The 24,579-nt window shown below is 35.6% G+C and overlaps 2 protein-coding genes and 1 pseudogene across 3 annotated transcripts; 2 read left to right on the top strand and 1 right to left on the bottom strand.

Annotated features, from left to right (window-relative positions):
• Positions 1-42: 42 nt before the first annotated feature.
• LOC120129715 (non-specific lipid-transfer protein 1-like) lies at positions 43-366 on the top strand. The gene has a single exon (XM_039147153.1). The coding sequence runs from the start codon at positions 43-45 to the stop codon at positions 364-366; it is 324 nt and encodes a 107-aa protein (XP_039003084.1).
• A 4,476-nt stretch (positions 367-4,842) lies between these two features.
• Positions 4,843-14,557, bottom strand: LOC120129714 (annotated as a pseudogene).
• On the top strand, positions 7,954-9,079 carry LOC120129826. 2 transcript variants are annotated; one of them, XM_039147233.1, is made up of 3 exons: positions 7,954-8,108; positions 8,404-8,922; positions 9,037-9,079. In XM_039147233.1, the coding sequence occupies exons 2-3, from the start codon at positions 8,405-8,407 to the stop codon at positions 9,047-9,049; spliced, it is 531 nt and encodes a 176-aa protein (XP_039003164.1). In that variant the 5' UTR covers positions 7,954-8,108; position 8,404; the 3' UTR covers positions 9,050-9,079. The 2 variants fall into 2 exon arrangements, with proteins under 2 accessions (XP_039003164.1, XP_039003163.1); XM_039147232.1 differs by lacking the exon at positions 9,037-9,079 and having other exon boundaries at positions 8,404-9,025.
• Positions 14,558-24,579: the final 10,022 nt, after the last annotated feature.

Below are 24,579 nucleotides of genomic sequence, written 5' to 3'. Positions count from 1 at the left end.
AATAGATTTGCCATCATGTATCGCTCAATCAAATTTGTAGCCATGTTCGTCTTTCTCATAACTACGCCGGATTTTATGAAAATCGCAGCCGCACCTCCGTGCAACAATGTTGTAGCGTCATTAACCCCGTGCCTCGGCTTCATCAAGGGCGGAGCGGCTCCTGTAGCGGAATGCTGTTCCGGTGCCAGAAACCTTGCTGGGCAAGTAAGTGGCGAAGAAGATAGACAAGCTGTATGCGAGTGTCTTAAAGGAGTATTGCCCAGAATTGGGCCGTATGACCCTAACCGAGTGCCCCTTATTGGCCAGGATTGCAGTATCGATATTTCAATTCCTCCTATTGATGCCTCTACTGATTGTTCCACGTAGGCATTCTCTTCCCTAATCCCCCATCTTTCACTTATAATTCAATAAATTTTGATTTGAAAACGCACCCTACAAACACAGCTGTTCGAACTCATAACCTCTAATGAAAACAAAACTCTTTTTAACCACTAAGACCACTCAAATGAGTTAGTTATATCTCTACTCTTATGTGTTGAAATGAGGGGTCGTTTTATAAAGTATGGTGGACTTGTATAGTACATGAGATCGAGTAGTACTTATATCATGTCGCGTATGATAATTGTGTATGGTACACGTGATGATTGATCTATTAATTTTTTTTTATGTTCAATTCAAGTAGTTAATGAATCTAATCAAATTTTATTATTTTTAATTAGTAGAGATAATTGATTTCGAAATTAAGAAAATGAATAAATTCATATATAATTAAATGAATTTGAGTAATTTAATTTTTATCTCGAATCAATTCCAAATATCATAACATCAGTTGTTGATGCTTTTTCTTTCTTTCTTTCAGGGCATGAAGAGGTAGGGTTGGGAAATGAGCAAATCAAGAGGATGCCTAATGAATAAGAAACCCTAATAATGGAGTAATGGACATTTAAGCAATGAAGCGCATTGCCTTACAAATTTTCATAAAATTATCTATAATAAAGCCCTTGTATTTGATTGCACTAAATAAAATACATGCCTTCCTTTTGATTGAATTTCTTGACATTAAACTCTAAATTGAGTATTCATGAACTTCATCTATCTTTTCGAGACAAAATTCGAATTCAATCCAACCCCAAACAAATATATTTATAAAATTATTATTTTTATTTAATAAAAATTAGGCCTTCAGGCAGATCAGGTCAAGTATATTTCACTCTAAATCTAAACCTAATTCGACCTAATTTTTTTTTTTTAAACCCCACCCAATAAAGCGAGACTGGATTAAAACCCATCAAATTCGGATCCTATACCTATCTAGATCACGTACCTATCCCTACTTGTTAGGTATGACTCATAAATATACCGGTAACAAAGAAAGTCTTGTAGTGGGGGTTACGATTATATGGGTTGTGGGTTCCCGCAGTACGGTTCAGGGTTATTTTTGTAAATATGTATCAGAGTTTATTTATTATAAAGGAGATGTAACCAAAACCTGTGACATATCAAATGAAAAATCTAGCACCACCCAGGGCACCGAGGACATAAGTACATTGCTAAACCTCGTTAAAATTGTTATGTTCTTTTCGTTTTCTTTACCCCATTATTCAACACTACTCATTGTTAGTTATAAGTCTTGTCATAAACCATCCACAAGAAAAATTTGATTCGTTGTGGTCTTCTATATCGTCAAACACAACATTATCTCGTATCAAGATTTAACTCATGAGTATGGGTGTAAATCAAATTTGAACTAATAGAATTATGTTTGTGTTTGTTTGTTTACTTTTAAAGGTGTTCAGTTTCGATTCATGTTTGTTTAAATTTTTAATATCATGTTCGTATTTGTTTATTTATTCTTAAAGGTGTCCGTTCGTTTAGCATTTGCAAACATATTCATTTATATATTCAAAAATTAAACAAAACCAACTAAATAAATCTTATATAACATCCACAACAACAACAACAAAATGCAATCTTTAAACTCTAAATTGTATCACGTGTTTAATTTAGTCCCTACATTTACCAATATATAAAATGTAAAAAGAATAAAAAGTAAACTAGTTTGTTCATGAACATAAACGAACAAGTCAATAAACAAGCTCATAAATAAGTTTGTTCATGAATGTAATCGAACAAAATACACCTTTGTTCATATTCGTTCGTTTATTATATGAACATAGTCGTTTATTTAACTTAACAAATAAACATAATCGAATGTTATACAAACAGTTTACTGAACGCTCTGTACATTTGCACACATACTCGAGAGTACGAGACAATATAAGAGAATGTGGTAAATAATATTGCTTATTTGAGAATATTATGAAACCCGAAGACACATGTACTTTCACCGTGGTCTGTGTGGTCGTATTACATGTTTGGAGATGATGTAAAATTTTGTATCGTTGATTGGATGAACCAACTTATTGGAGAGAGCTGAAGATAATCACCAAACTTTAAAATTTGGTAACCGAAGGTTGAGTTGAAGAAGCAAAAATGGTTTAGATTTATTACTGTTTTGAACGTTCTTCTTCTCGCATACAAAGCGAGCGCTCTACCATTTGAACTACATCCCAATTAATTCGATGATAAGAAAACATTATATTAGAATTAAATGAATAATGAAACTTACATTGAAAGGCGTTTCTTACTGCCAATATTAAATATATTATCTTTCATGTATCCTAACCAAATTAATCTTGATCGTGTGATTTGTAAATAAAAGTTGACATAGGAAACTCATCCTTTAGTTTTTGAGTTCTTGAATGGTCAAAGCCCCACCAAAAAATCTGAACGGTTAAACGTAAAGAAATAACGAGAAAAAGAACGTGCTGATCAAATATAACAAGGTTTTGATTAAAAAAGATGGATTCCAAAGGCTTATGGTTCAATTCAAGTGGTGGTTCAACCATAAAAATGAATGAGGAAACAATGGCGTTAGATTCATGAACTTTGAGATGGTTTATGGTTAAACGTATATTGAATTCGTGTTCATAAGGACAAAATGTGTTCGGTGAAAAATTTTGGGATTCATTTATCGCAATTGACGATGATCGATATGGTGACCAATTATAGTAAGCGGTGGTCAAGATTTAGACAAATAAAAAAGAAAAAGAGAGGAAAATATGGAAATGAAAAGAAGAGAAAAAAAATTAAATTTTATAGAAATAAAAAATGACTTTTTTCATTTCGTATGTTATGTCATAACATCATTAATTATTTAACTGTGGAGTTTGTATATGCCAATTTTCATCCAGAGTCATTAAATAGTCATGTACTTCTTAAATCTATATATAATGTATAAGTGTTTTAAATATATAAGGTTTTGAAAATTTATACATTTAAAATTATACTTTATATATATAGTTTTGAATTTATAATATATATAGTTTTAATATAAATACATATATAATATATAATTTTGAAAATTATAATATATAATATGAGAAATTGCCACTCTACTTTATATTAGGTGGTGATCCTCTTTGATTCGAAATATTAAAATATTGACAATTTAATTTTAAGATCTTCTAAGGAAAATTAATGATTCATAGTTTTTGGTCGAAAATGAAAGGGATTCCACCCTATCCTATATTAGGTGGTCTACTTTCTCTGGTTATAAACACGAATTGTTAACCTTTTTCTTAGATCATAATAGATTAAGTATCATCGTGTTTATTTAAATAAAAAGGGATTATTAGTTAAATTCAAATTCATAAATTGCATTACAAAGACAGTAATTAATTGAATAGGTATCGATTTCTGAGTGTTGTGGGACGCTAATCCTTCCCCACACGTAATCGACTCCCAAACTTGTTTCTCTGGAAAGTAGACCTAAAAGTCGTTTTAATAATTTTTAAAATTAAATTTTATTAAAATGGAAACATTTTTTGGGCGATCCAATCACACCCTAAACAAAGATTGGTGGCGACTCCCTAGAACCATGTTTTATTTTAAGTCAAAACGACCCCCTAAAATTAATCCCTCAATTTTTCGGGACTTGCGACAGAGTGACCATAACCGGAGCAATTTGAACATTCATTTAAATGGAAAATTTTAACTTTAGTCACCCAAAATGAGGGTGCAAAGAAAGTTAAATGATGATTTCTATAATTTACCTAGTTAATTCATTATTATTTATTTTTATTTTGCATTTTATAATTTTAATTAATATATTTATATTTATATTTATATTATTTGATATTTTATATATAAAGGTGAGAAATATGTTTATTAGATTGACTGTTTAGTGTTCATTCAATTTGAATGAATGATTTCAAACCAATCTAATTTTAATTTAACAGAACTTTGGCATAATTCTGAAAGTTCTAATAAATACGAGCCAAATTTAAATAAATTAAAAATAAAATAAATAAATAAATATTAAAAAAATAAATTCTATTTATTTACAATTCCATAAATGAAAATTACTTTTTACATATTTGTACTGTTTTATACTTTATAATTTTTTTGTCCGGCAAGAACATTTTATTCTTTTACAATTTTATTTAAAATATAAATTATTATATTTATATAATTCCATACACTAATAATTTGAACTGATTAAATATAAATTTCTATAATATTGAAGATATCATTCCAAGGCAAGAACCATCTAGTTTTTGTTTCTTTGATCAACTCTTTTTTTTTTTTTTACCATGTAATTGTTATTAATACAATGGTAACTTTCAACAAGAAAGTTTAACAAAATTGATAGCTAGTTAGACTGAATCTATAAAGGTAAAAAAAAACCTATTACCATGATGGAAATAAATCCTAATCACTAGGGTTTATAAATGATAGATAGAACTGAGTTGTACTACGAGAGAGACCCTATTTCAGTTACAATGTGTAGAACCCTAAATTAAAACACCAACTACTGTTCTGAATCCTGCATTCCTTTCGTCGTTACCCCGCCACTGTCCTCGAAAAATCGAGCATTTTCGAAAACGGTTTTTGACAGTCATAGTGTACAAACAAGCACAAGCCAAGAAGCATGGATGACACCATCTTGTGAGGAAAATCCACTAGGAATCATTGAATCAGAAAACCCACTTCTTGCTTTAATGAGTGAGATGAGAAGAAAAACGTGATAAGGGGAGGTTTTCACATTATTCGTATTGCCCTCATCGTATGGAAAAGCAAGGGCTCGGGAATCCTCACCTTTCGATTGCGACTCTTCTAGGATATGGATCCAGCAATGAGATCAAAATACGCCGTTAAGATAATAAATGGGAGCGATAGAAAACAATCAGATCGAAACAAATGGAAGAAGAATAAAATCAGAGTATTGAAGGCAGGCAGTCAGACACTAGCATACATATGTGCAGAGAAGTTTTTAAGCCGACTGGTTTGCTACCTTTGGAGATAGGCGAAGGTTGGTCCGGAGATGACCGTTGTGCAGAGCAACCATAAAACCTTTGCTCATCATACACTCCAGTTGAGCTACTTCCATCACTTAGCTGTGATACTTCATTCATGCCGGTGAAACCCCCAAGAGAGCCAAATTCAAGTTGTTCATCAGGGTTATCATAACTAGAATTATGATCATATGGATACATCATGACAACAGATGGGATGGTACTAGGTCCATTAGATGACACCCCATTCGAGTTCATGGATGGTAGTGGGTACATGCCATATGGCATGCCGGCAGAACTACTTTGTGAAGAGCTTAAGCGGACCAGTCCATTCCGAGACTGGTACGAAGTAAATGAATCATGTCTATGTGAGCCCCAAGACCGCTCAGCTCTGCTCTCACCAGCAACAGCTGCAAATTGGTCAAATATGAACCTTGACTTTTCATTTTGGTTGCGACCATGGCTGTGCCCAGCAGCCCGCGACTTGGTATTGGCATTCCAGTTCCCTTCTTTATCACCATGGTGGTCATTTCTGTCATAATTATATTTCCCCCTTCTTGTGTTGGCAGAATAGCGTTCTCTCATTGAGAATCTCTGAAGTAGAGAAAATTCATATACAAAGTTATTGAAGGCTCGAGTTCTCGAGGCTGAATGACACAGAAATGGGAACTAAACAATATTAAGATCACTTCAAAATAATGATGAAACAGATTAATGTAGTCGTATCTTATGGCCAATATAGCTCTGCATTCAAATGATTGTTCACTATGGCCATGCATACCCAATTAATGAGGAATGGGAAAAACAGGACTACGTAACCAACCTTACTCTCAAAGCATGCAAAGTTCAGGGCAGATATTTAAAGTAATGAAGAAACATAACAGATTGTCAAAGTCACTTACAGGGTTTGGCAGGAATGTCCCCGTTCCACTGCGATATCTTGGCATTCCATCAACATACCTTGGGAATACATTGGAAGGTCTGTTCGAAACAGATTGGAGGGGAGTAACAGGAAAAATGCGAGGCTCATAACTTGTAAGTTGAGAAAAGAGATTCATGTTGGAGGAAAGAGGTCTCCCGGGCCCATCCCATGGGAAATGACCTTGTAAATAGACCGGTGGCACCACAATGGGTGAAGGATAAATCAAATTTGGAGGATTTCTAAAATTTTGGCAAAACTGTCCATTCTGCAAATTTTGCCAATGCGTAGCAATGTCACCGTCAAGAATGTCAGACTTATGCTCTGATGGCTCAAGAGATGAAACCTTTCTCATAGAACTAGATGTACTTAACACCGCAGACTGATCAAGTCCCTCAGATGATTCAAAAATTTTACCAGAACCGTTGTTATCCAAACCTTCATCCCAACTAAAAGGGCTTGTTGATGCATCTGGAGTTCCTGTTTCTTCTGGAATGTTGTACACAGGACAAAACAAAAATGGAACTGGTGGTCCTGCTATCGTGAAGGCCAAGGAGGGTGCTCCAGAATTATCCACTGTTCTTTGGCCTGAATCTGGACCTAAGAGGAATGGAGCATTATGTATTAGTGGATCTGATCCGTTCGTCTGAGCTTCCTCAAATCCAAGCATTTGTTGCTTTTGAACAGGCAACACACCACCCAGTTGAGATCCAACAGTTCGTTCAGCCATTTCAGTGCCCACTATTGATGGCAGATTGTCATCATCTACCTGTGAGGAATGTTCAGATACACTCTTACCATTCCCACATGCTACAGAAGGAAGCACAGAAGCAGCTGGTTTCCTATCTCGTTCCTCCCCAGCGGGCTGAGAGACCCATGCTGATGAGCCTTCCCAACAATTTTCTGGTGAGGTTTTGCTTCTGATTGAACTAATATGTGAAGCAGGCATGTATCCAGAACTTGCAGTTCTTTCATCTAAACAAACATCAGCTCTATTATCTTGATATTGGAAAACATCTAGATGATCTTCTAGTCTTGATACTCGAGTTTCTTTAGTAAACTTCTGTTGGGCTTTAGTAGAACTACCGGAGATATCAACCTTAGAGCCTGCAGAAGTTGAAAGCTGCTTATCATCTGACTGAAGCATGTCAAACCTTCTATTATCAAGATCAAAATCACCATTAGAGCATCTTTCCTGTTCAAGCCATAACTCATCTTCCACTTCCCCAGGATTAGTTTCTTGAGAACCGAAGTTACTCCTAGGCTCAATTGGATCATCACATGAAGATTTAATGTTATTGATCGCCACAGTAATAGATTCCATGATCTTCCTCCCATTATCATCTGATCGCATCTTAGTTTAAAAAAGCGCCGCTTAAGCACGATTAAAGCGCTAAGCGACTCGAGCAAGGCCTCTGGCGCTTCAGCATAGCGAAAGCACTACGAATTCATTAAGCGGTAGTAATCGGCGCTTTTACAGCGCTTTGCGCTTAATCGCGAATTTAGAAGATAGGATTCTGGGCTTTAGCATATACAATTTTTGGGCTTGTTTAGGGTTTAGCGGGCTATTAGATTATCAGACTTAGATTGGCTTTTAGTTTAGGTGGGCTAGGGTAAAAAATGTGATTGAAATAAGCGGTAATATAAGAGTTTAGAGAACGATTGAGGTTGAGCTTGAGCGGTAAAAAATTCACAGAGAGCGATCATCTTCCACGCCTCTCGCCTCTCGCCTCACGCTCACGACTCCTGACTCACGAGACACGACTCAAGTTTTGATCATCATCTTCCTCTCATCTCACTCGAGTCACGCTGCTGCTGCACTTCATCAACCGGTACGTAATTCTGTTGTTTATATACATATAGTTTATTGCAAAATTGTGTTTTATAGTTTATAGAATACTGTTCTTCTTTATAGCTTATTGCTTTCTCCTTCTTTAAGTACTTAGTATTGCTGAATTTTACATGTAGACTAAGGCAAGCAAAATGCTTGTTAAACTGTTTTATAGTTGTTACTGCCTTACTGGTATAGTTTGTAACTTTGTATACTGGATTACTGGTATTGCTTTCTGTTATTTTAGTTTGACTTGTTATTTTAGTTTGACTTTATGTTTAATTTATCTTTTATAGAATGACTTCAATGGCGGGTAAGGCGGGTTCTTCAAAGAACGGGTCAGAAGACCCGGTTAGGAAATATACAATACAAGATCCGAATAATAAAATCAGCTTTACATGCTCTTTTTGTGGACAAACATTTAAGGGAGGTGTGTTTCGGATCAAACTGCATATGATTGGTGGTTTTAAGGATGCTCGTAAATGTCCAAACTGTCCGGAGCATGTGCGGGAAGAATTAAATGTGTTCATGATGAAGAAACAAACGGCAAAGGCAGAACAACATATGCAAGCAAAAAACTGGATGCACCAACAACAAGATGATGAATACGATGGTGAAGAAGAAGATGTTGAAATAGGCGGTCGTAGTAGCAAGATGCCCCCACCCAAAAAACCAAGGCAAAAAGGTCCTATGGACATGTACTTCACTCCTAATCCTCGAGAAGCAATCAAAGCTAGGAAGGAAGGGAGACAACAAACCATCAATGAAACATGTCGAAAGGACCTTAGGGATAAAGTTTGTCATGAGATTGGGAGGTGGTTTTACGATGCAGGTATTATAAATAATTAAATATTTAATGTTTTTTGAGTTTTAAGTTGCTGGAAGTCTTTTTTATTTGTTTATGCTGATGGAAATATTTTTTTATGTAGGTATTCCTTTTAATGCCGCAACATATGAGAGTTTTTAAATAATGATTGAAGCAATCGGACAGTTTGGCCCCGGGATGAAAGCACCAAGTATGTACGAGTTAAGAGTTCACATACTTAACAAGGAAGTAGAGGAAGTTCAAAACCAAATTGTGGAAAATAAGAAAGAATGGGCAGAAAAAGGTTGTTCAATACTATCAGATGGATGGCGTGATTCCGTTGTTCAAAAAGATATCATCAACTTCTTGGTAAACTCCCCAAAGGGTTCGGTCTTCGTGAAGTCACTTGATGTATCTGATGTTTCAAAGGATGCTGATTTGTTGTTTCATGCTCTTGATAAAATGGTGGAGGAAGTTGGTGAAGAGAATGTGGTGCAGGTGGTGACTGATAATGCATCAGCTTATGTGAAGGCAGGTAAGAGTTGAGTTGCAACTTTAGTCTTTTGATAATCTTTTGTCTAATGTCATCTACTCATCTTATTCCTCTAACTTTGTAGGGAAGTTGTTGGAAGCTAAAAGACCACATCTCTATTGGACACCATGTGCTGCACACTGCCTAGACTTGATGTTGGAGGATATTGGCAAACACATTCCTAGGGTTAAAAATGCTTTAAAAAAGGCCATTTACTCAAATGGATATATATATAGTCATGTTGGTTTGGTGAACTTGATGAGAAAGTTCACAAACCAAAGAAACTTGCATAGACCGGCCATCACAAGATTTGCTACTTACTTCATCACTCTTGCCCAGATCCACAAACAAAAAAAACAATTTGAGGAAGATGGTGACTTCTCAAGAGTGGGAAGCGAGCAAGTGGTCTTAAGAACCCACGGGTAAGAAAATAAAGTCTTACTTTTTGCAAGAAACGTTTTGGAGGAATGTACTTTATTCTCTCAAGTTGACGGGCCCCTTAGTGAAAGTTCTTAGACTAGTTGATGGAGAAAAAAATCCAGCCATGGGGTACATCTATGATGCAATGGATAGAGCTAAAGAGGCGATTCGTGATAGTTTTCCGAATCGAGAGGATGATTACAAGAAAGCTTTTGAAATTATAGATCATAGGTGGGAATGTCAACTACATAAACCTTTGCATGCTGCGGGACATTTCTTGAACCCAGGGATCTTTTATGATGAAGTTGGTGGTGTGCTTTGTGAAGAAGTTGAAAACGGTTTTTATGAATGCATGTTGAGGCTTGTTCGCGACCAAGAAACTCAAGACAAGATTTCAGACGAGTTAGTTAAATACCGAAAGGCAGAAGGTCTCTTTGGTATTAGCTTGGCTGTTAGGCAAAGGAAAACAAAATCACCAGGTAAAAAAATGCTACTTTATATTTTAAGTTTTAAATTATATTAATTATTCTCTCAAATATAGTTTATGCTTCATGTTCATTTTACATTTTTTTATAGCTGATTGGTGGACAATGTATGGATCTTCGGCTCCTAACTTGAAAAAGTTTGCTATACGGATTCTTAGTCTCACTTGTAGTGCTACAAGTTCTGAGAGAAACTGGAGTGTTTTTCAACAAGTAAGTTATTTTTACATGTTTTTCTTAATAATATTGCTGGAATATATATATATATATGCATAATGTTGCTAACATCCAGTTTTGGTTTTTTTCTTGTAGCTTCACACTAAGAAACGAAATAGATTAGCACAGTCTAGATTGAATGACATGGTGTTTGTGAAATTCAATCGTTCCTTGGAGCGCCGAGCTAAAGTAAGGAGATCGATCCCATTCTTTTGCAAGATATTGATGAGAGCAATGAGTGGTTGATGGGAAGAATGGAAGATGATGATGAGGCGATGTTTGTTGGTGAGGATTTGACATGCAATGATGTTGCTAACGCTTCCGGTGCATATGAGCCTAGTTATCTAACTAGAGCATCAAAAGTAGTGAATGATGGAGCTGGACCATCGAGAAATGATAAAGGAAAATCTCCTGCTCATAATCCTATCACTAGTAGACCATCTCGTAGATGCTTAGTTGATGAAGATGAGATGGAAGAAGATATTGGAGTGTCTAGTGATGAAGGAAATGGTGTTGACCGAGTTGATGACGATTTAGAGGATTTTTAGTTATAAGGAATTGAGGGTTTAGAAAAATACTTTTGTTCATCTCACTTTAGACTACTTTTGGTGTAGACCATCTTTTGAGATTAATATACTCGTATAGTCGTATGGTTAATGGTATATAAATATTTAAGTGTTTATAACTTATAAGTAAATTGAGAATTATATTTTGGTGTTTAAGTACTTATAAGTTTTGAATATATGCATTGACACTTTGATATTTAAGTATTTATAAGATAATTTATAAATATTATGTATTTTTTTGTGAATTTCGGCCTTTTTGGCGCTTCGTGTGCATAAAGCGAGCGCTTTCGCTTAGCGCTTCGGCGTCTAGGACCCTAGGCGCTTTAGGGCGCTTTACGCTTTAGGGCGCTTTACGCTTTTTAAAACCAAGGATCGCATAGAACCAACCTGTGTTTTCCCACTCTCTGGCATCCTGTTCTGCCTTCCTTGAGAAGTAGCTTCCCCATAAATTTCAGTAAGCTCAGGACTGGATCGTGTCCTTGGAAATAGATTTTTTCCTTGAAAATCAGTCACCAAATTCTCTGCTTTAGAAATTATCTGGCCTCTATCATTAAGCATATTCTGATTAGAATTACTTTCCCGCCTAACCTGATCAGAGGTCTTTGAGTTGCTCATGCTACCATAGTTCTTCTGGCTTTTTGCATGAAAAGCAATAGAGACATCAGTAATTGTGCTTTCCAATGGATGATTGACATTATGTAAGGAAACACCACTTGATACTTGAACTCCTTCAGCTTGAACTTCATGCCCTGGGGAAATACGGTTTCCATTGCTGCTTGAATTGTTCCTGAAATTCTCAGATCCATGAGTGTGGTCCGAATTTAGAAATCTCAAGAGACGCAAATCATTCCTTGGTGCATCCGGACGTTGGCCACAGCCATGCCTTTCCCATGTATTCATAAAGAATTGATTTACTTCATAATACAAATCCTCTTTGGGACAATCAAGTAATCTTGACAACTTTTTAGCTCCAAATGAAAACGCACTACGTATCCTAAAGAAATTACCTGGAAAATAGAAAATTAATTTTATGCACGAGATAACCAATTAGCAGTGCATACAGTAGACCAGAAAACCAACAAAACTGTTCTATCATTAAAACTGACAAAAAGGTTTACATAGTTGTACATGCAGAATTTATAGTATCCATCTTTCATTCATGATATGCTTAATTATATCAATTTCCAGTAAGAGCCAAAACTATGAAGTAATCAAAATTTGGATTCTAACTGTTTCCTAGGTAAGTTACCAACACTCTTTATTTTCACTAACGTGTTAACTCATGGGGCTATGATCTCCAAAATATGAAAATCCTTCAAAATGAGTGAACCTAAGTCAAGCACGTGCTCATATAAAACACTCACTCCTCCTGAGTCCATTTAACATAGTCTACTACCGACTTCCTTCCCCCCCCCCCCCATTAACAGCCTCTTCACCTTGCTTTTTACCGGCTTAAGTTCAATTTCATAAGTTCTCAATCAAGTGACCCTCTTAAAAGCTCATTGTAATCTACCTTCAAAAGAATTCTATAGTACATACAGAAATCAGATGGGGGAAAAGGACATTTAATATATGAAATATTTGTGCGGAGGACAGAAACTCATGACCAATAAAGCACGGAACATAGTGTTGGATACATAGAATTGCCATACGAGAGAAGATAATATTAGTAAAATAAAAGAAATCAAGAGAATCATAAAAAAGTACAAGGAATAATCACTAAAAAGTTATAGATGTAAATACCTTTACTAACACTGCGTCCAAGATTGTTACTTAAAAGCAAAGGATCAATTACATTGAAATGCTTGGAAACAAAGGATTGGTCCTGGTTTTCTCAGAAAACAGCATATCTTGAATTACAAGTATCAAGAAAATATTTGCTAAGTAACAGCTCTCCACCATCTCTTCGAGGAGGTTCGGCTGCAAAAATAAAAAAATAAAAATCAATGTAACTAAGACTACAGAACAGGCAAAGATTCTGCAAGTAGAAGACTCTTGGTCAAAGTTAAATACTAGATGTCCCATAAATTGTAGTACATGCTATGTCAGGAAGTGAATGAATTGGAACAGGACCCCAGAGGCTAACACAAAACTTTTCCCAATCAAAATTGCTAAAGAACTCAAGAAAACGATACAGGACCTACATAGGAAAAGGATATCAGAAGATAAGCGGATAAAATAAAATAATAAATAAATAAAAATAGAATGGAAAAAATAGCCACCTCAAGTGGTCCAGAAAAGGAATTATTGTAAACATGGAATATGTAAAGAACTAAGGTTTCCAGGGCATATGTTGAGATAAGTCCATGATGGGCACCCAATACACGGCTTTCATAATAACACCATGCCTTTATCAAAATGATGCTACGTTTGAACAAATGGTTCTGATTTATCAAAAGATCAACCTATACACATGGACATTAAGGTAGGTTAAAGCTTACACAAATTCCTAAAAGGTCTAGGTTCCAAAAATGAAGAGGCCACATGCAGTGGCAGGTTTTGCATCACTAACCTCTTCAAGGAAACAAAGAGTACATAATCCACCAAGCTGATTAAATGAAATGTCTACCACAATATTTTCTACAAGACACTTTATTATCTTCACCTGAAAGTGCATTTGCAGAAGGAAAAGAGAATTATCAAAATGATACTGAAAGGTTGACAGACTGGTAAACAAGAGATCCTAAGAAGCAAAACAAAAGCCAAGATTCCTGAGAAAGGCGCCATAGGCAATGTGAAGAAAAGGCATCACTTTAAAAGTTTACCTCGGCTTGAATGTATTGAACTTCTTGTACTCGGAATTCAGCATTCTCATGCTTTTCTTCATTTTGCAGCATATCAAGAACCTGATGAGCCCAATTATCTTCAAATTTCGATCCTTACTGAAAGTGGTCAAGTCGATATCCCCATCTGGTAAATATGTTTTGAGGGGCACAGACACAAAAGTAAAGACCTGCCAACATAAAGTAAAGCAAGCAACTCCAAATCAATACTCTAACTGATAGATGAGTCCAACACCCTCTACCCATCCACCCAAATTCAAAAAACAAATAACGCAACTTATATGAATGTACTTCATACAACCTTAACACTTTGATCGAACAAATCAGTTCGATCATTTCCACGACTTTCAAATAATGGCATTCATTCAGAAAAATGAAATCACAATGGAATGACATTCTATACAACCTAACAAGGGAAGCATTTGGAGATGAGGCGCTGGACATAGTTGGCGACAGCATTCCGGCGACCTTCCGAGACTACATTGGGCTGTATGCAGGCAATGAGTTCGGCGGTTCTTTCCTCGGCCATGGTCCATCGCTCCAAGTCAAATACCCTAGCCATCGAGTCGGCTTCATTCGGCGACGAGCCGTTCGGCAATAGCCCGCCCAGTGCCTGCTGCGCCGCCCACCCTCCATGCTCTCCCATGCAATCCTCTCCACCAACAACTTTCCAAAACCCTCTCAACCGCCACAACGCCAAAAAAATAAAGACTTAAGTTTCAAAACTATTCAACATTAAAAAAAATCCGGGAAAATGGACTGTTTCTCAACATGCAATACTTCCTGGTGAAATCGCCGAATTTTTTCTTCAAAACGGAAAAAATAAAACTTCGATTATCTTTTTATTAATCAAGTAAGAAAACTAGATAGAAAAAAAAACAAAGCGGAAACTGCAACAATCCTGGGAATCGGGAACTATCCCCGAAACAAATAAATACAACAAAGGTGAATAATTCACGAAATACCACATGCAAAAAAAAGCAACGATCGGAGAAGAAAACTATTGAAATGGTTGACCTTTCGATTAAATTCGTGCAATTTAGGGTTTTTTACTTTTCAAAAATTGGGGATTTGAATTGAGATGAAAACAGATGCTGATAGAATCTCTGCCAGAAGCAGAAGCTTAAGAAAACACAATTTAAAATAAAATTTCTGCTACAACAATACAAAATTACAAAAATTAATTAATATAAACAGTTTATTTATTTAATAAATTACCAAAAATGATTATTTATTTACTAAATAAGCTTAATGGTATATTATATAACTTAGGCTTAATATATATTATAGGGCTTAAATTCTATCTCAAAATATAATTTGGTGTTTTAAATTTTTTTTTACTAATATATGTCAACTTTTTTTTTATCATTTGATGATCGTCATTAAAATATCTGTTAAATAATATGTATCACGTTCTGATAATTTTTAAAAATGTATTTAAATACCATTGCATTGTCATCTCCTCCCCCTCCCTCCTCTCCCTCCTCCATTTCTCCCTTCTCCCCCTCCCCTGCAACCTCCCTTGAGTTGAATCCCCCATGAATTCACGGTCTTCCTCCCCCGTTGAATTCTTTTGAACTCTCGATGTCAAACTGCGTTGAATCCCCATGACATTCGGTGTCAAATTGATGGAAAGGTCCTCATTTTTGTGGCATTTTAAACTTAGGTTTAGAGATTAAGAGATTTATGTATTTAGGGGTGTCAAGGATTGTGGGATTCTCATGGGATGGGAATCCCACATTTCCATGTTTGGTTGGCCGGGAATCTCATTCCCGGTAATGTTTTATTGCCAATAGTAGATTTTTTGGAGTATATTACCGGGAATATCATTACCTCCATTCCTTTAGGTATTGTAACATTACTGGCGTTTTGGACTAAAATGCCCTTAAATTTTTATTTTTTTTTCAAAAATATCATTCTTTTATCATTGAATAATAAAAATTCTACGAAGGTTAAATTACACATTTATCCTTAAATTATTTTAGATTTACAAAAAAATCTATAATTAAAATTTTATATGAAGTTCAGAGATTATTTTTTTTTTACCCTTTCATTAAACCTTTTTTATATTTTTAATTTTGTAAAAAAAATTATATAAATATTATGAATTTAATTTTTTAAAGAAAATATATAAAATTTTACAATTTGTAATATTATATAAATATATAATAAGGATAATTTGGTCAAATATACATTCCAATAATCTTTTATTCATTTAACCAAACACGATAATCTTACATTCCTGCTAAACCAACCAAACACAAAATACAACATTCCCAGTAATCCTATTCCCTGGTAATCTTTTATTCTCACTGGTAATCTTACATTCCGTGAACTAAACGCATTCTTAGAGATTTGGGGTAACCATAACGACGATAGTTGGTCAGTGGATGGGCTATGATATGTGGACGGTTGTTTGAGGACGGAGGCGTGGCCAACAACAGCCGATGGTGGCTGGAAATGAGATGGGACTTGTGCAATGAGGGGATTAAAATCAACGTTTTAAAAGTTTTGGGGTTTATTTTTAAGATTTGAATTTTTAGATTTTTTTAAATATATTTTTTATTTTAAATAAAAAATATCAGAATTATCGGAATGTGACACGTGTTACTTAACTGGGTTTTTTTAACGGAGGTTACTTCTGGCACTTAAAATGGTAACGGAATAAACGTTAGAACCCAATTTTAGCAAAAAAAAATTCTTTAAATAACAAATCATATTTTAAGGTATAATTTAGGCACTAAAAAGTATATTAACCCTATAACTTACATTGTTTATAAAATCTAAACAAATTTTCTAGATCTATATTCGTAATAATATTTTTCTAAAGCTGAAATTTTATTTATTGGAGTTATAAAGTTAAATTGGACTATTAACATCTGACAAAGCCCACAAATCATAAGTTTAAGAAAATAAATTAAAAATACAAAAGCAATTAACAAGTGTAAAAAATATAGATTTTATTTTATAAGAAGGATGTAAAAGAAGAAATATGAAAAAAATGCTAATTAAATAATTAATATTCATGATTATTTTTTTATTTTGATTTTAATTGTTTGATGAATGTTTTCATATTTTTTTTAATCTTTCATATAAAGAATAATTTTAGATGAAAAAAAACTCAATTAAACTAGCTTAAAATACTAATAATAAAAAATAAAATTAAAGAGAGATAAATTATCTTAATCTAAAACACCTCCTAGGATATATCAGAAACCCTAAATAAAAACTAATAATTATTATTTCGATAGTAGAAAGAGAAAGGAATAACTCTTTTTATCGGAAAATAGGACTTGTGATTAGGGGTGTAAACGAGCCGAGTCGAGCTCGAGTATTGCTGAGCTCGAGTATTGCTGAGCTCGACTCGACTCGAAAACTCTGAAATGAAGCTCGACTCGACTCGAAAACTCGCGAGCTTAAAATTTTCAAGCTCAACTCGAACTCGAAATCCTGAACTGAAGCTCGTGAGCAGCTCGAAAAGGCTCGAAATGAAAAAAAAAATCTTAAACTTAACTCGATTGAAGCCTCAAACTTAAACTCGAACATAAACCCTTAAATACATGAAATCTTACTGTATTTAAAAAAAATCAATACATAAATATTAATATTATTATTAATTTATTTTTTAAATAAAATCTTAATATATTATATTTTCGAGCTGCTCACGAGCTTTTCGAGTTGAATATCGAGTAGCTCGTTTCAGCTCGTTAAGAACTCGAGTCGAGCTCGAGTCGAGTCCATTTGATCCGAGTATTTATCGAACCTTGATCGAGTCGATCTCGAATAACTCGCGATCTGTCTCGTGTTATTTACAGCCCTACGTGTGATTCGTGAAGAAGATAATATGGAAAGTAGTTATAAAAAAAAGATACGAGAATATGAACATAAACGAAAAGAGGAAAAAAGGGAAGAGAGAGATGAAAATCTAAGGAAAGACGACGGTCACAATTGCTAAATGAAGTTAGGATTTTAGCTTTTAAAGAGAAAATACAAAAAAAATGTTTAGTTTTAAAATTCATAATAAGCATGAATCAATCTCTCTCAATAGTTAAAATGATGATTGTTATTTCTAGATGTTTCGAGCTAGAGCATCAACAACGGCATATTTAAGCATTTATTATCAAATAATTGATAGTTACTAAAACATATACTAGCACTTATAATCACATTCGATTAATCCAAAAAGTAAAATAAATTGACAATAACAAAGTAGAATTTAATATTTCCTTATACAAAAAATATATAACTACCATAATAATTAAAATAATGAACATCGTTAGCGATGACGTTTAGAATGTGCAACGATCTTGTCCTCCAAATGAAAGTTTTATTTTTTTAAGGTTTGTTTGTTTCATATAAAACATTTTAATCGTCGACATGATTTTCTTTACATTTTTTGGAAGAGAAAATCACCTCAGTGACCAAAAAAAAGTTATAATATACGATTTTAACCAACTTTTTTTGGATTTGCCAAAATGACCAACAAAATCGCAACGCGAAATAAAAATCGCAACGCGATCCCCAGAATCGCAAATCAGTTTCCAAAATCGCAACGCGATTCTTGAAAATCGCAATGCGATAGTACAAATTCGCATTGCGATTTTCCAAAATCGCAACGCGAATATGAAAATCGCAACGCGAACACATAAATCGCAACGCGTATCCGTAAATCGCAACGTGTATCCGTATATCGCAACGCGTATCCGTAAATCGCAACGATAATACATAAAATCGCAACGCGTATCCGTAAATCGCAACGCGATATTTAAAGCGCCATTATAATCGCTACGCGTATTTTATTTTCAAATTACAAAAACGAATATTAAGACAAAATCCCGTAATCGCAACTCATAACCTAAAACCTAAAATCACAACTCAGTCCCATCTCCATCTCTCACTCTCTACGGCGAAGAAATCCGTCCCCATCTCCGAAGATTTCCGTCCCCATCTCCGGCGAAATCCCTCACAACCATTCACGGTCAGAAATCCCTCACAATATTCAGAAATGGAAAATCAACCTCCGAGGGTTAGTTTTTTTAATTATTTTTATTTTGAAATGTTTGCATTATTGCAGGTTTTTCATATTGAAACTGATGATATGTTTACTGGTCATTTCAATAATAGATTAACCATTTCACTTAGATTTCATTTCGCGTTACGATTCTGTCGTTGCGATTTTCATTTCGCGTTGCTATTCTCTCGTTGCGATTTTCAAGTTAGTATTTGTCTTTGTCTTTGTTCTGTCTTTTGGTTGAAGTAATGCAATCCATTCAAGTTTCAATTTGCAGAAGAGTCGCAACGAGATAAATGAAAATCGCAACGAGAGAATGACTGTCGCAACGAGAGAAATGAAAATCGCAACGAGAGAATCGCAACGCGAAATGAAAATCGCAACGAAAGAATCGCAACGCGAAACCAAAATCGCATTGCGATTTCATTTCGCGTTGCGATTCTCTCGTTGCGATTTTCATTTCGCGTTGCGATTCTCTCGTTGCGATTTTCATTTCGCGTTGCGATTCTCTCGTTGCGATTTTCATTTCAACCAAAAGACAAAACAGTGTTGCAAATTTTAGTTTCAAGAATAAACTACTACTTTTTATGTTTATTGTTTTTGGTATATCTTCACAGTGTAGTTTTTGGTATATCTAACTTGGTATGTTTATTGTTTTTGTAGAAATTTTTTCGGCTCAATTGACCTTGAGAAATAAAGTCAGCCTGGCCACTACAATTGCTTCGAAGCTTTCACCTGCTCAAAGACAATTGTTTGAGGAAACCTGCTTCGGGCCATGGCTGAGAGTACAGCATCCGGGTGGAGATGCTAATTTGACCCATTTGTGGCTTCAGACCATGACATCAAATCTACCCGACAGTATACAACGTGGTGAGGAAGAGATATGGTTTCATTTTCCACCAGCGTATACTTGTTTTGGGCGGAAGGAGTTCTGCTTAATCACTGGTCTACGATTCGGACACGATGATGTAGGCCGGTACACTCGTCATATCGCCCGACCATCATGGTTATCCCGGGTTTTTCCGGATGAGTCAATGGAGAAGCCGAACCTACATGTCGACGACCTGAAGAAATTGTTTAATAAGAAAGCTGGTTTCACTCGGATGGATGACGTCGATGTTGTCCGAGTATGCCTTCTACTACTTGTGTATGCCGGCTTTTTAGGCAGAGAGGCCAGACAACCTATTCATCGGGAGCTAATAATATTGGTAGAGGACCTGAATGCATGGAATCTGTTTCTGTGGGGTTCGTATATATGGAAAGCTACCTGGACTAAGTTGTCGTCTGCCTTTGATGACCGCAAAAGTTTGCGGGGCGATGGGTCCAAATACACTTTGTCAGGCTTTGTTTGGGCCTTTAAGGTAAGAATTTCTATATAATGTTTCTAAAATTATAATTAATTATTTAACAATTACTAATTTTGTTATTATATTGTTTGTAGATTTGGATATTCGAGGCTTTCCCCAGCATGCGTACATATGCAATAAAAACGTCAAATGATATTCCCAGGGCTATTTCCTGGAAGAGGAAAACTCTGTTGGATTGGGAAGACTTAATACCATATGCGACAATAAATAATGTAAGTTAACACAAATACTTTCATATATATATAAACAAGTTATTAATAGTAGACGTTTAACTTTGTTTGAGTTTTTATATTTTAGGAGGCCAACATTCCATTACAAAGACTGACACCCACGGAGGAAGAGCTTGCCACTGATTGGTGGCAAGCTAGTCAGAGTTTTTTTGATGGCACGGATGATGAGCAGCATCCACTTCCTCCAATTCGAGAGCCATCACCTCACCTAGAGCCATCACCCGATCGACCCGACTATACACCTCTAGAACGAGAGCCATCACCTATCCCGTCACATCATCGAGCCTCTTCTCCACCATCACCTCATGATAGGCGACCGGTAAAGATGCCACGACTCCTATCTCCCTGTTCTCCACCTCCACCTCAAAGGGATGAGTCAAGGGAGTTACGTGATGAGGTCAATGCCTTGCGTGAGGAGATCGGTACTCTACGCGATAACGATGGTGCATGGCGTGTGGAGGTGTCAACTTTACGTGGTGAGGTTGCCGCTCTACGTGAGATGATAGTATCGTTACAGAATGAGGTTCATACTCTACGCAACGAGGTAAGTTTAAGATTTTCCATATTTAACTTAATGATAAATTTACTCGTAATTTCACTTAGATTAGCCATTTCACTTAGATTGCTTAGTAAATTTATTCGGTTGCTGCCAATTCTGCTAAACTGTGTATTCTTTAACACTATGAAATAGTATTTGTCTTTGTTTTGTCTTTTGGTTGAAAGTAAATTTGTTCGGTTGCTGCCAATTCTGCTAAACTGTGTATTCTTTAACACTGTGAAATAGTATTTGTCTTTGTTTTGTCTTTTGGTTGAAAGTAAATTTGTTCGGTTGCTGCCAATTCTGCTAAACTGTGTATTCTTTAACACTGTGAAATAGTATTTGTCTTTGTTTTGTCTTTTGGTTGAAAGTAAATTTGTTCGGTTGCTGCCAATTCTGCTAAACTGTGTATTCTTTAACACTGTGAAATAGTATTTGTCTTTGTTTTGTCTTTTGGTTGAAAGTAAATTTGTTCGGTTGCTGCCAATTCTGCTAAACTGTGTATTCTTTAACACTGTGAAATAGTATTTGTCTTTGTTTTGTCTTTTGGTTGAAGTAATGCAATCCATTCAAGTTTCAATTTGCAGAAGAAGAAATAGTTTACTTTCGCAACACGAAACTTAAAATCGCAACGCGAAACCAAAATCGCAACGCGAAATGAAAATCGCAACGACAGAATCGCAACGCGAAACCAAAATCGCAACGACAAGATCGCAACGCGAAACCAAAATCGCATTGCGATTTTCATTTCGCGTTGCGATTCTTTCGTTGCGATTTCATTTCGCGTTGCGATTCTGTCGTTGCGATTTTCATTTCGCGTTGCGATTTTGGTTTCGCGTTGCGATTTTAAGTTTCGTGTTGCGAAAGTAAACTATTTCTTCTTCTGCAAATTGAAACTTGAATGGATTGCATTACTTCAACCAATAGACAAAACAAAGACAAATACTAACTTCAGGGTATTAGTTTGAAACATATTTTTCTTTGTTATCTGATGCATTTTGTGAACTATGATAGAATAATGACTTGGGTGAATACAATGCAAGTTTGAAACATATTTGTCTTTGTTTTCACTGTTTAAATATCATGTCTGTTTATTTACTGATTTTTGTATTTAATTATTTAGCGGCCCGATAGAGTGGATGCTTTACGTCGGGTTATGCTTGCACGACGGAGTTCACGCATCAGACAGCGTGCACGTGCTATTAAGTCTCCGTACACCCCAATAGTGCGAAGACACCGCAAGAAGAAGCCCGACTCGCCTGTCATCCCTCAAGAGTCCACTCCTATCGTTGAAGAGGCCCCCCCTATCATTCCTCGAGAGTCCCCTCCCACCGTTCAAGAGGCCACTGTCATCATTGAAGAGGTCCCTCCCACCATTCAAGAGCCCGATTCACATGGCGTCATATGTAGGCTTCTTGAGAAACCCTCTGACGTACCGGACATGATGGATTCAAGTTGGCTCTCGTATGAGTTACCGGCCAGTACCATACCGGTATCTGAAGAGGAGAGGGAACAACTACCGGACACAATTCTGGATAACACCCTATGGGCTAAGACCGCTGTTGATTTTTATCTACATGAGCAGAGCCAGGGGTGTTTCACTGACATATGCAAGCTCACCGATGATATCTATTTGTTGCTTGATCGGTCTTGGTGGGGCGTATTATTAGGGGTCGAAGACAATGGCTATTTCGATGGGGGGGTAAGTCTTATATTTTTCTTATATTTCAATTTGATTATTTTTTTTTTAAATTTATGTAAGTCACTAATATATGTCTTTTTTTGTAAAACAGCATATCGATGCGTGGGTGACACGTCTTCTAATAATAAGAAAACTTAAGAAAAATAAAATATACGATATACAATTATGCCGACGTCTTTTCACGCCGTTCACTTGAAGAATGCACGAGATGAATCATTTGATTTGGGCAATGGACAAGCTAAACTTTATCCTGCATGGTGGGAGGTCGATAAGGTTAGTATTTATTTTAGATTGAGTTTAAAGGTTTTATGAAATAAGTGCGCAAATGAATGAATTATTACTTATGATTGCAGGTGTTTATCCCTGTTTTGGAACGTAAACATTGGATTCTCGTCGAGCTTCAGCTCCCATCCCTTAAGACAATAGTGTATGACAGCATGATAAATTACATATCATTGGCTGATTTAAGAGATGTTATTAAGGGATGGAGCTCTCATTTGGCTAAATTCTTGGATGCGATCAATTATTGGACTCGTTCTGGAAACAAGAAGCCAAAGAAGCTCAATATTACAGTTATTAGAGACGAGACCGCGCCACAACAAACGAGCGGAGCCAGAGGAGATTGTGGTCCTCTCGTATGCTTGGCGTTGGAGCGTTTGACGACGGGAAGCATCAAGTATCTACCTCCCACCGATAGAGATAGAGCTGCAGTAGGCTTGTGGTTTCGGCATTATATGGCTAAATCGATATATACGAGACGCTGCCTACCTGCATCCGCGTTATAAAAATGTCCATAAACAATTGGTAAGTTTATATACTTTTGGTTTGAAAATGTTTGGTTAAGTACCTAGAATTCAATAATTTGCTGTTTGTAGGTTTTAGATGTGTAGAAAGTGTTGTTTGAGCAAATGTTTGGTTTCTGCAGGTTAATCTCAGAAGTGAACTGCGTGAAAATGATGTATGGCTGCAAAAGTTGATTCAATAGTTTAATTGATTGTTTTTTGATTTTTTAATTGATTTGTAAAAGTTGATTCAATAGTAGATGATCGAAAATAAGAATTATTGCTTATTTTTTGATTGTTTAATTGATTTGTAAAAGATGATTTGTAAAAGTTGATTTGTGTAATTGATGCGAATATAATTCTTATTTATGCTTGTTTAATTGATTGAAATGTAATGGTTGATTTTGTTGATTTCAATCTGCATTATGTTGAAGGCAAAATTGACTATCGCAATGCGAAATGAAAATCGCAATGCGAAATGAAAATCGCAACGAGAGAATCGCAATGCGAAATGAAAATCGCAATGCGGAAATGAAAATCGCAACGGGAGAATCGCAATGCGATTTTAATTTCGCATTGCGATTCTCTCGTTGCGATTTCATTTCGCATTGCGATTTTCATTTCGCATTGCGATTCTCTCGTTGCGATTTTCATTTCGCATTGCGATTTTCATTTCGCATTGCGATTCTCTCGTTGCGATTTTCATTTCCGCATTGCGATTTTCATGTTGGGATTTTCATTTCGCATTGCGATTCTCTCGTTGCGATTGTAATTTCCGTGTTGCGATAGTCAAATGCATGCCTAATAGTGATAACAACTGAATAACAAGAGTTGGTTAAGTCAAAATGGTTTGCCTGAGTCATTAATTCAACTGAAAATGTTAAAAGTTCACACATAAAATCCACATAATACAACGTTTGCATTTAAAAATCACCTAAGTTAACAGTCCCAAAAGGTGAAGCCAATTGTGATTGGGATTTTAAAGATGATTGCCTTTTGCTTGACACCATATGAGCTTTGGATTTTGATGAGGATCCA

This window comes from Hibiscus syriacus, unplaced genomic scaffold (assembly GCF_006381635.1).
Source record: "Hibiscus syriacus cultivar Baekdansim isolate YM2019G1 unplaced genomic scaffold, ASM638163v2 tig00110503_pilon, whole genome shotgun sequence".
Classification (NCBI taxonomy): Eukaryota; Viridiplantae; Streptophyta; class Magnoliopsida; order Malvales; family Malvaceae; genus Hibiscus; species Hibiscus syriacus.
Note: the sequence above shows the minus strand (reverse complement) of the source record. Positions and strands in the feature narration are given on the sequence as shown.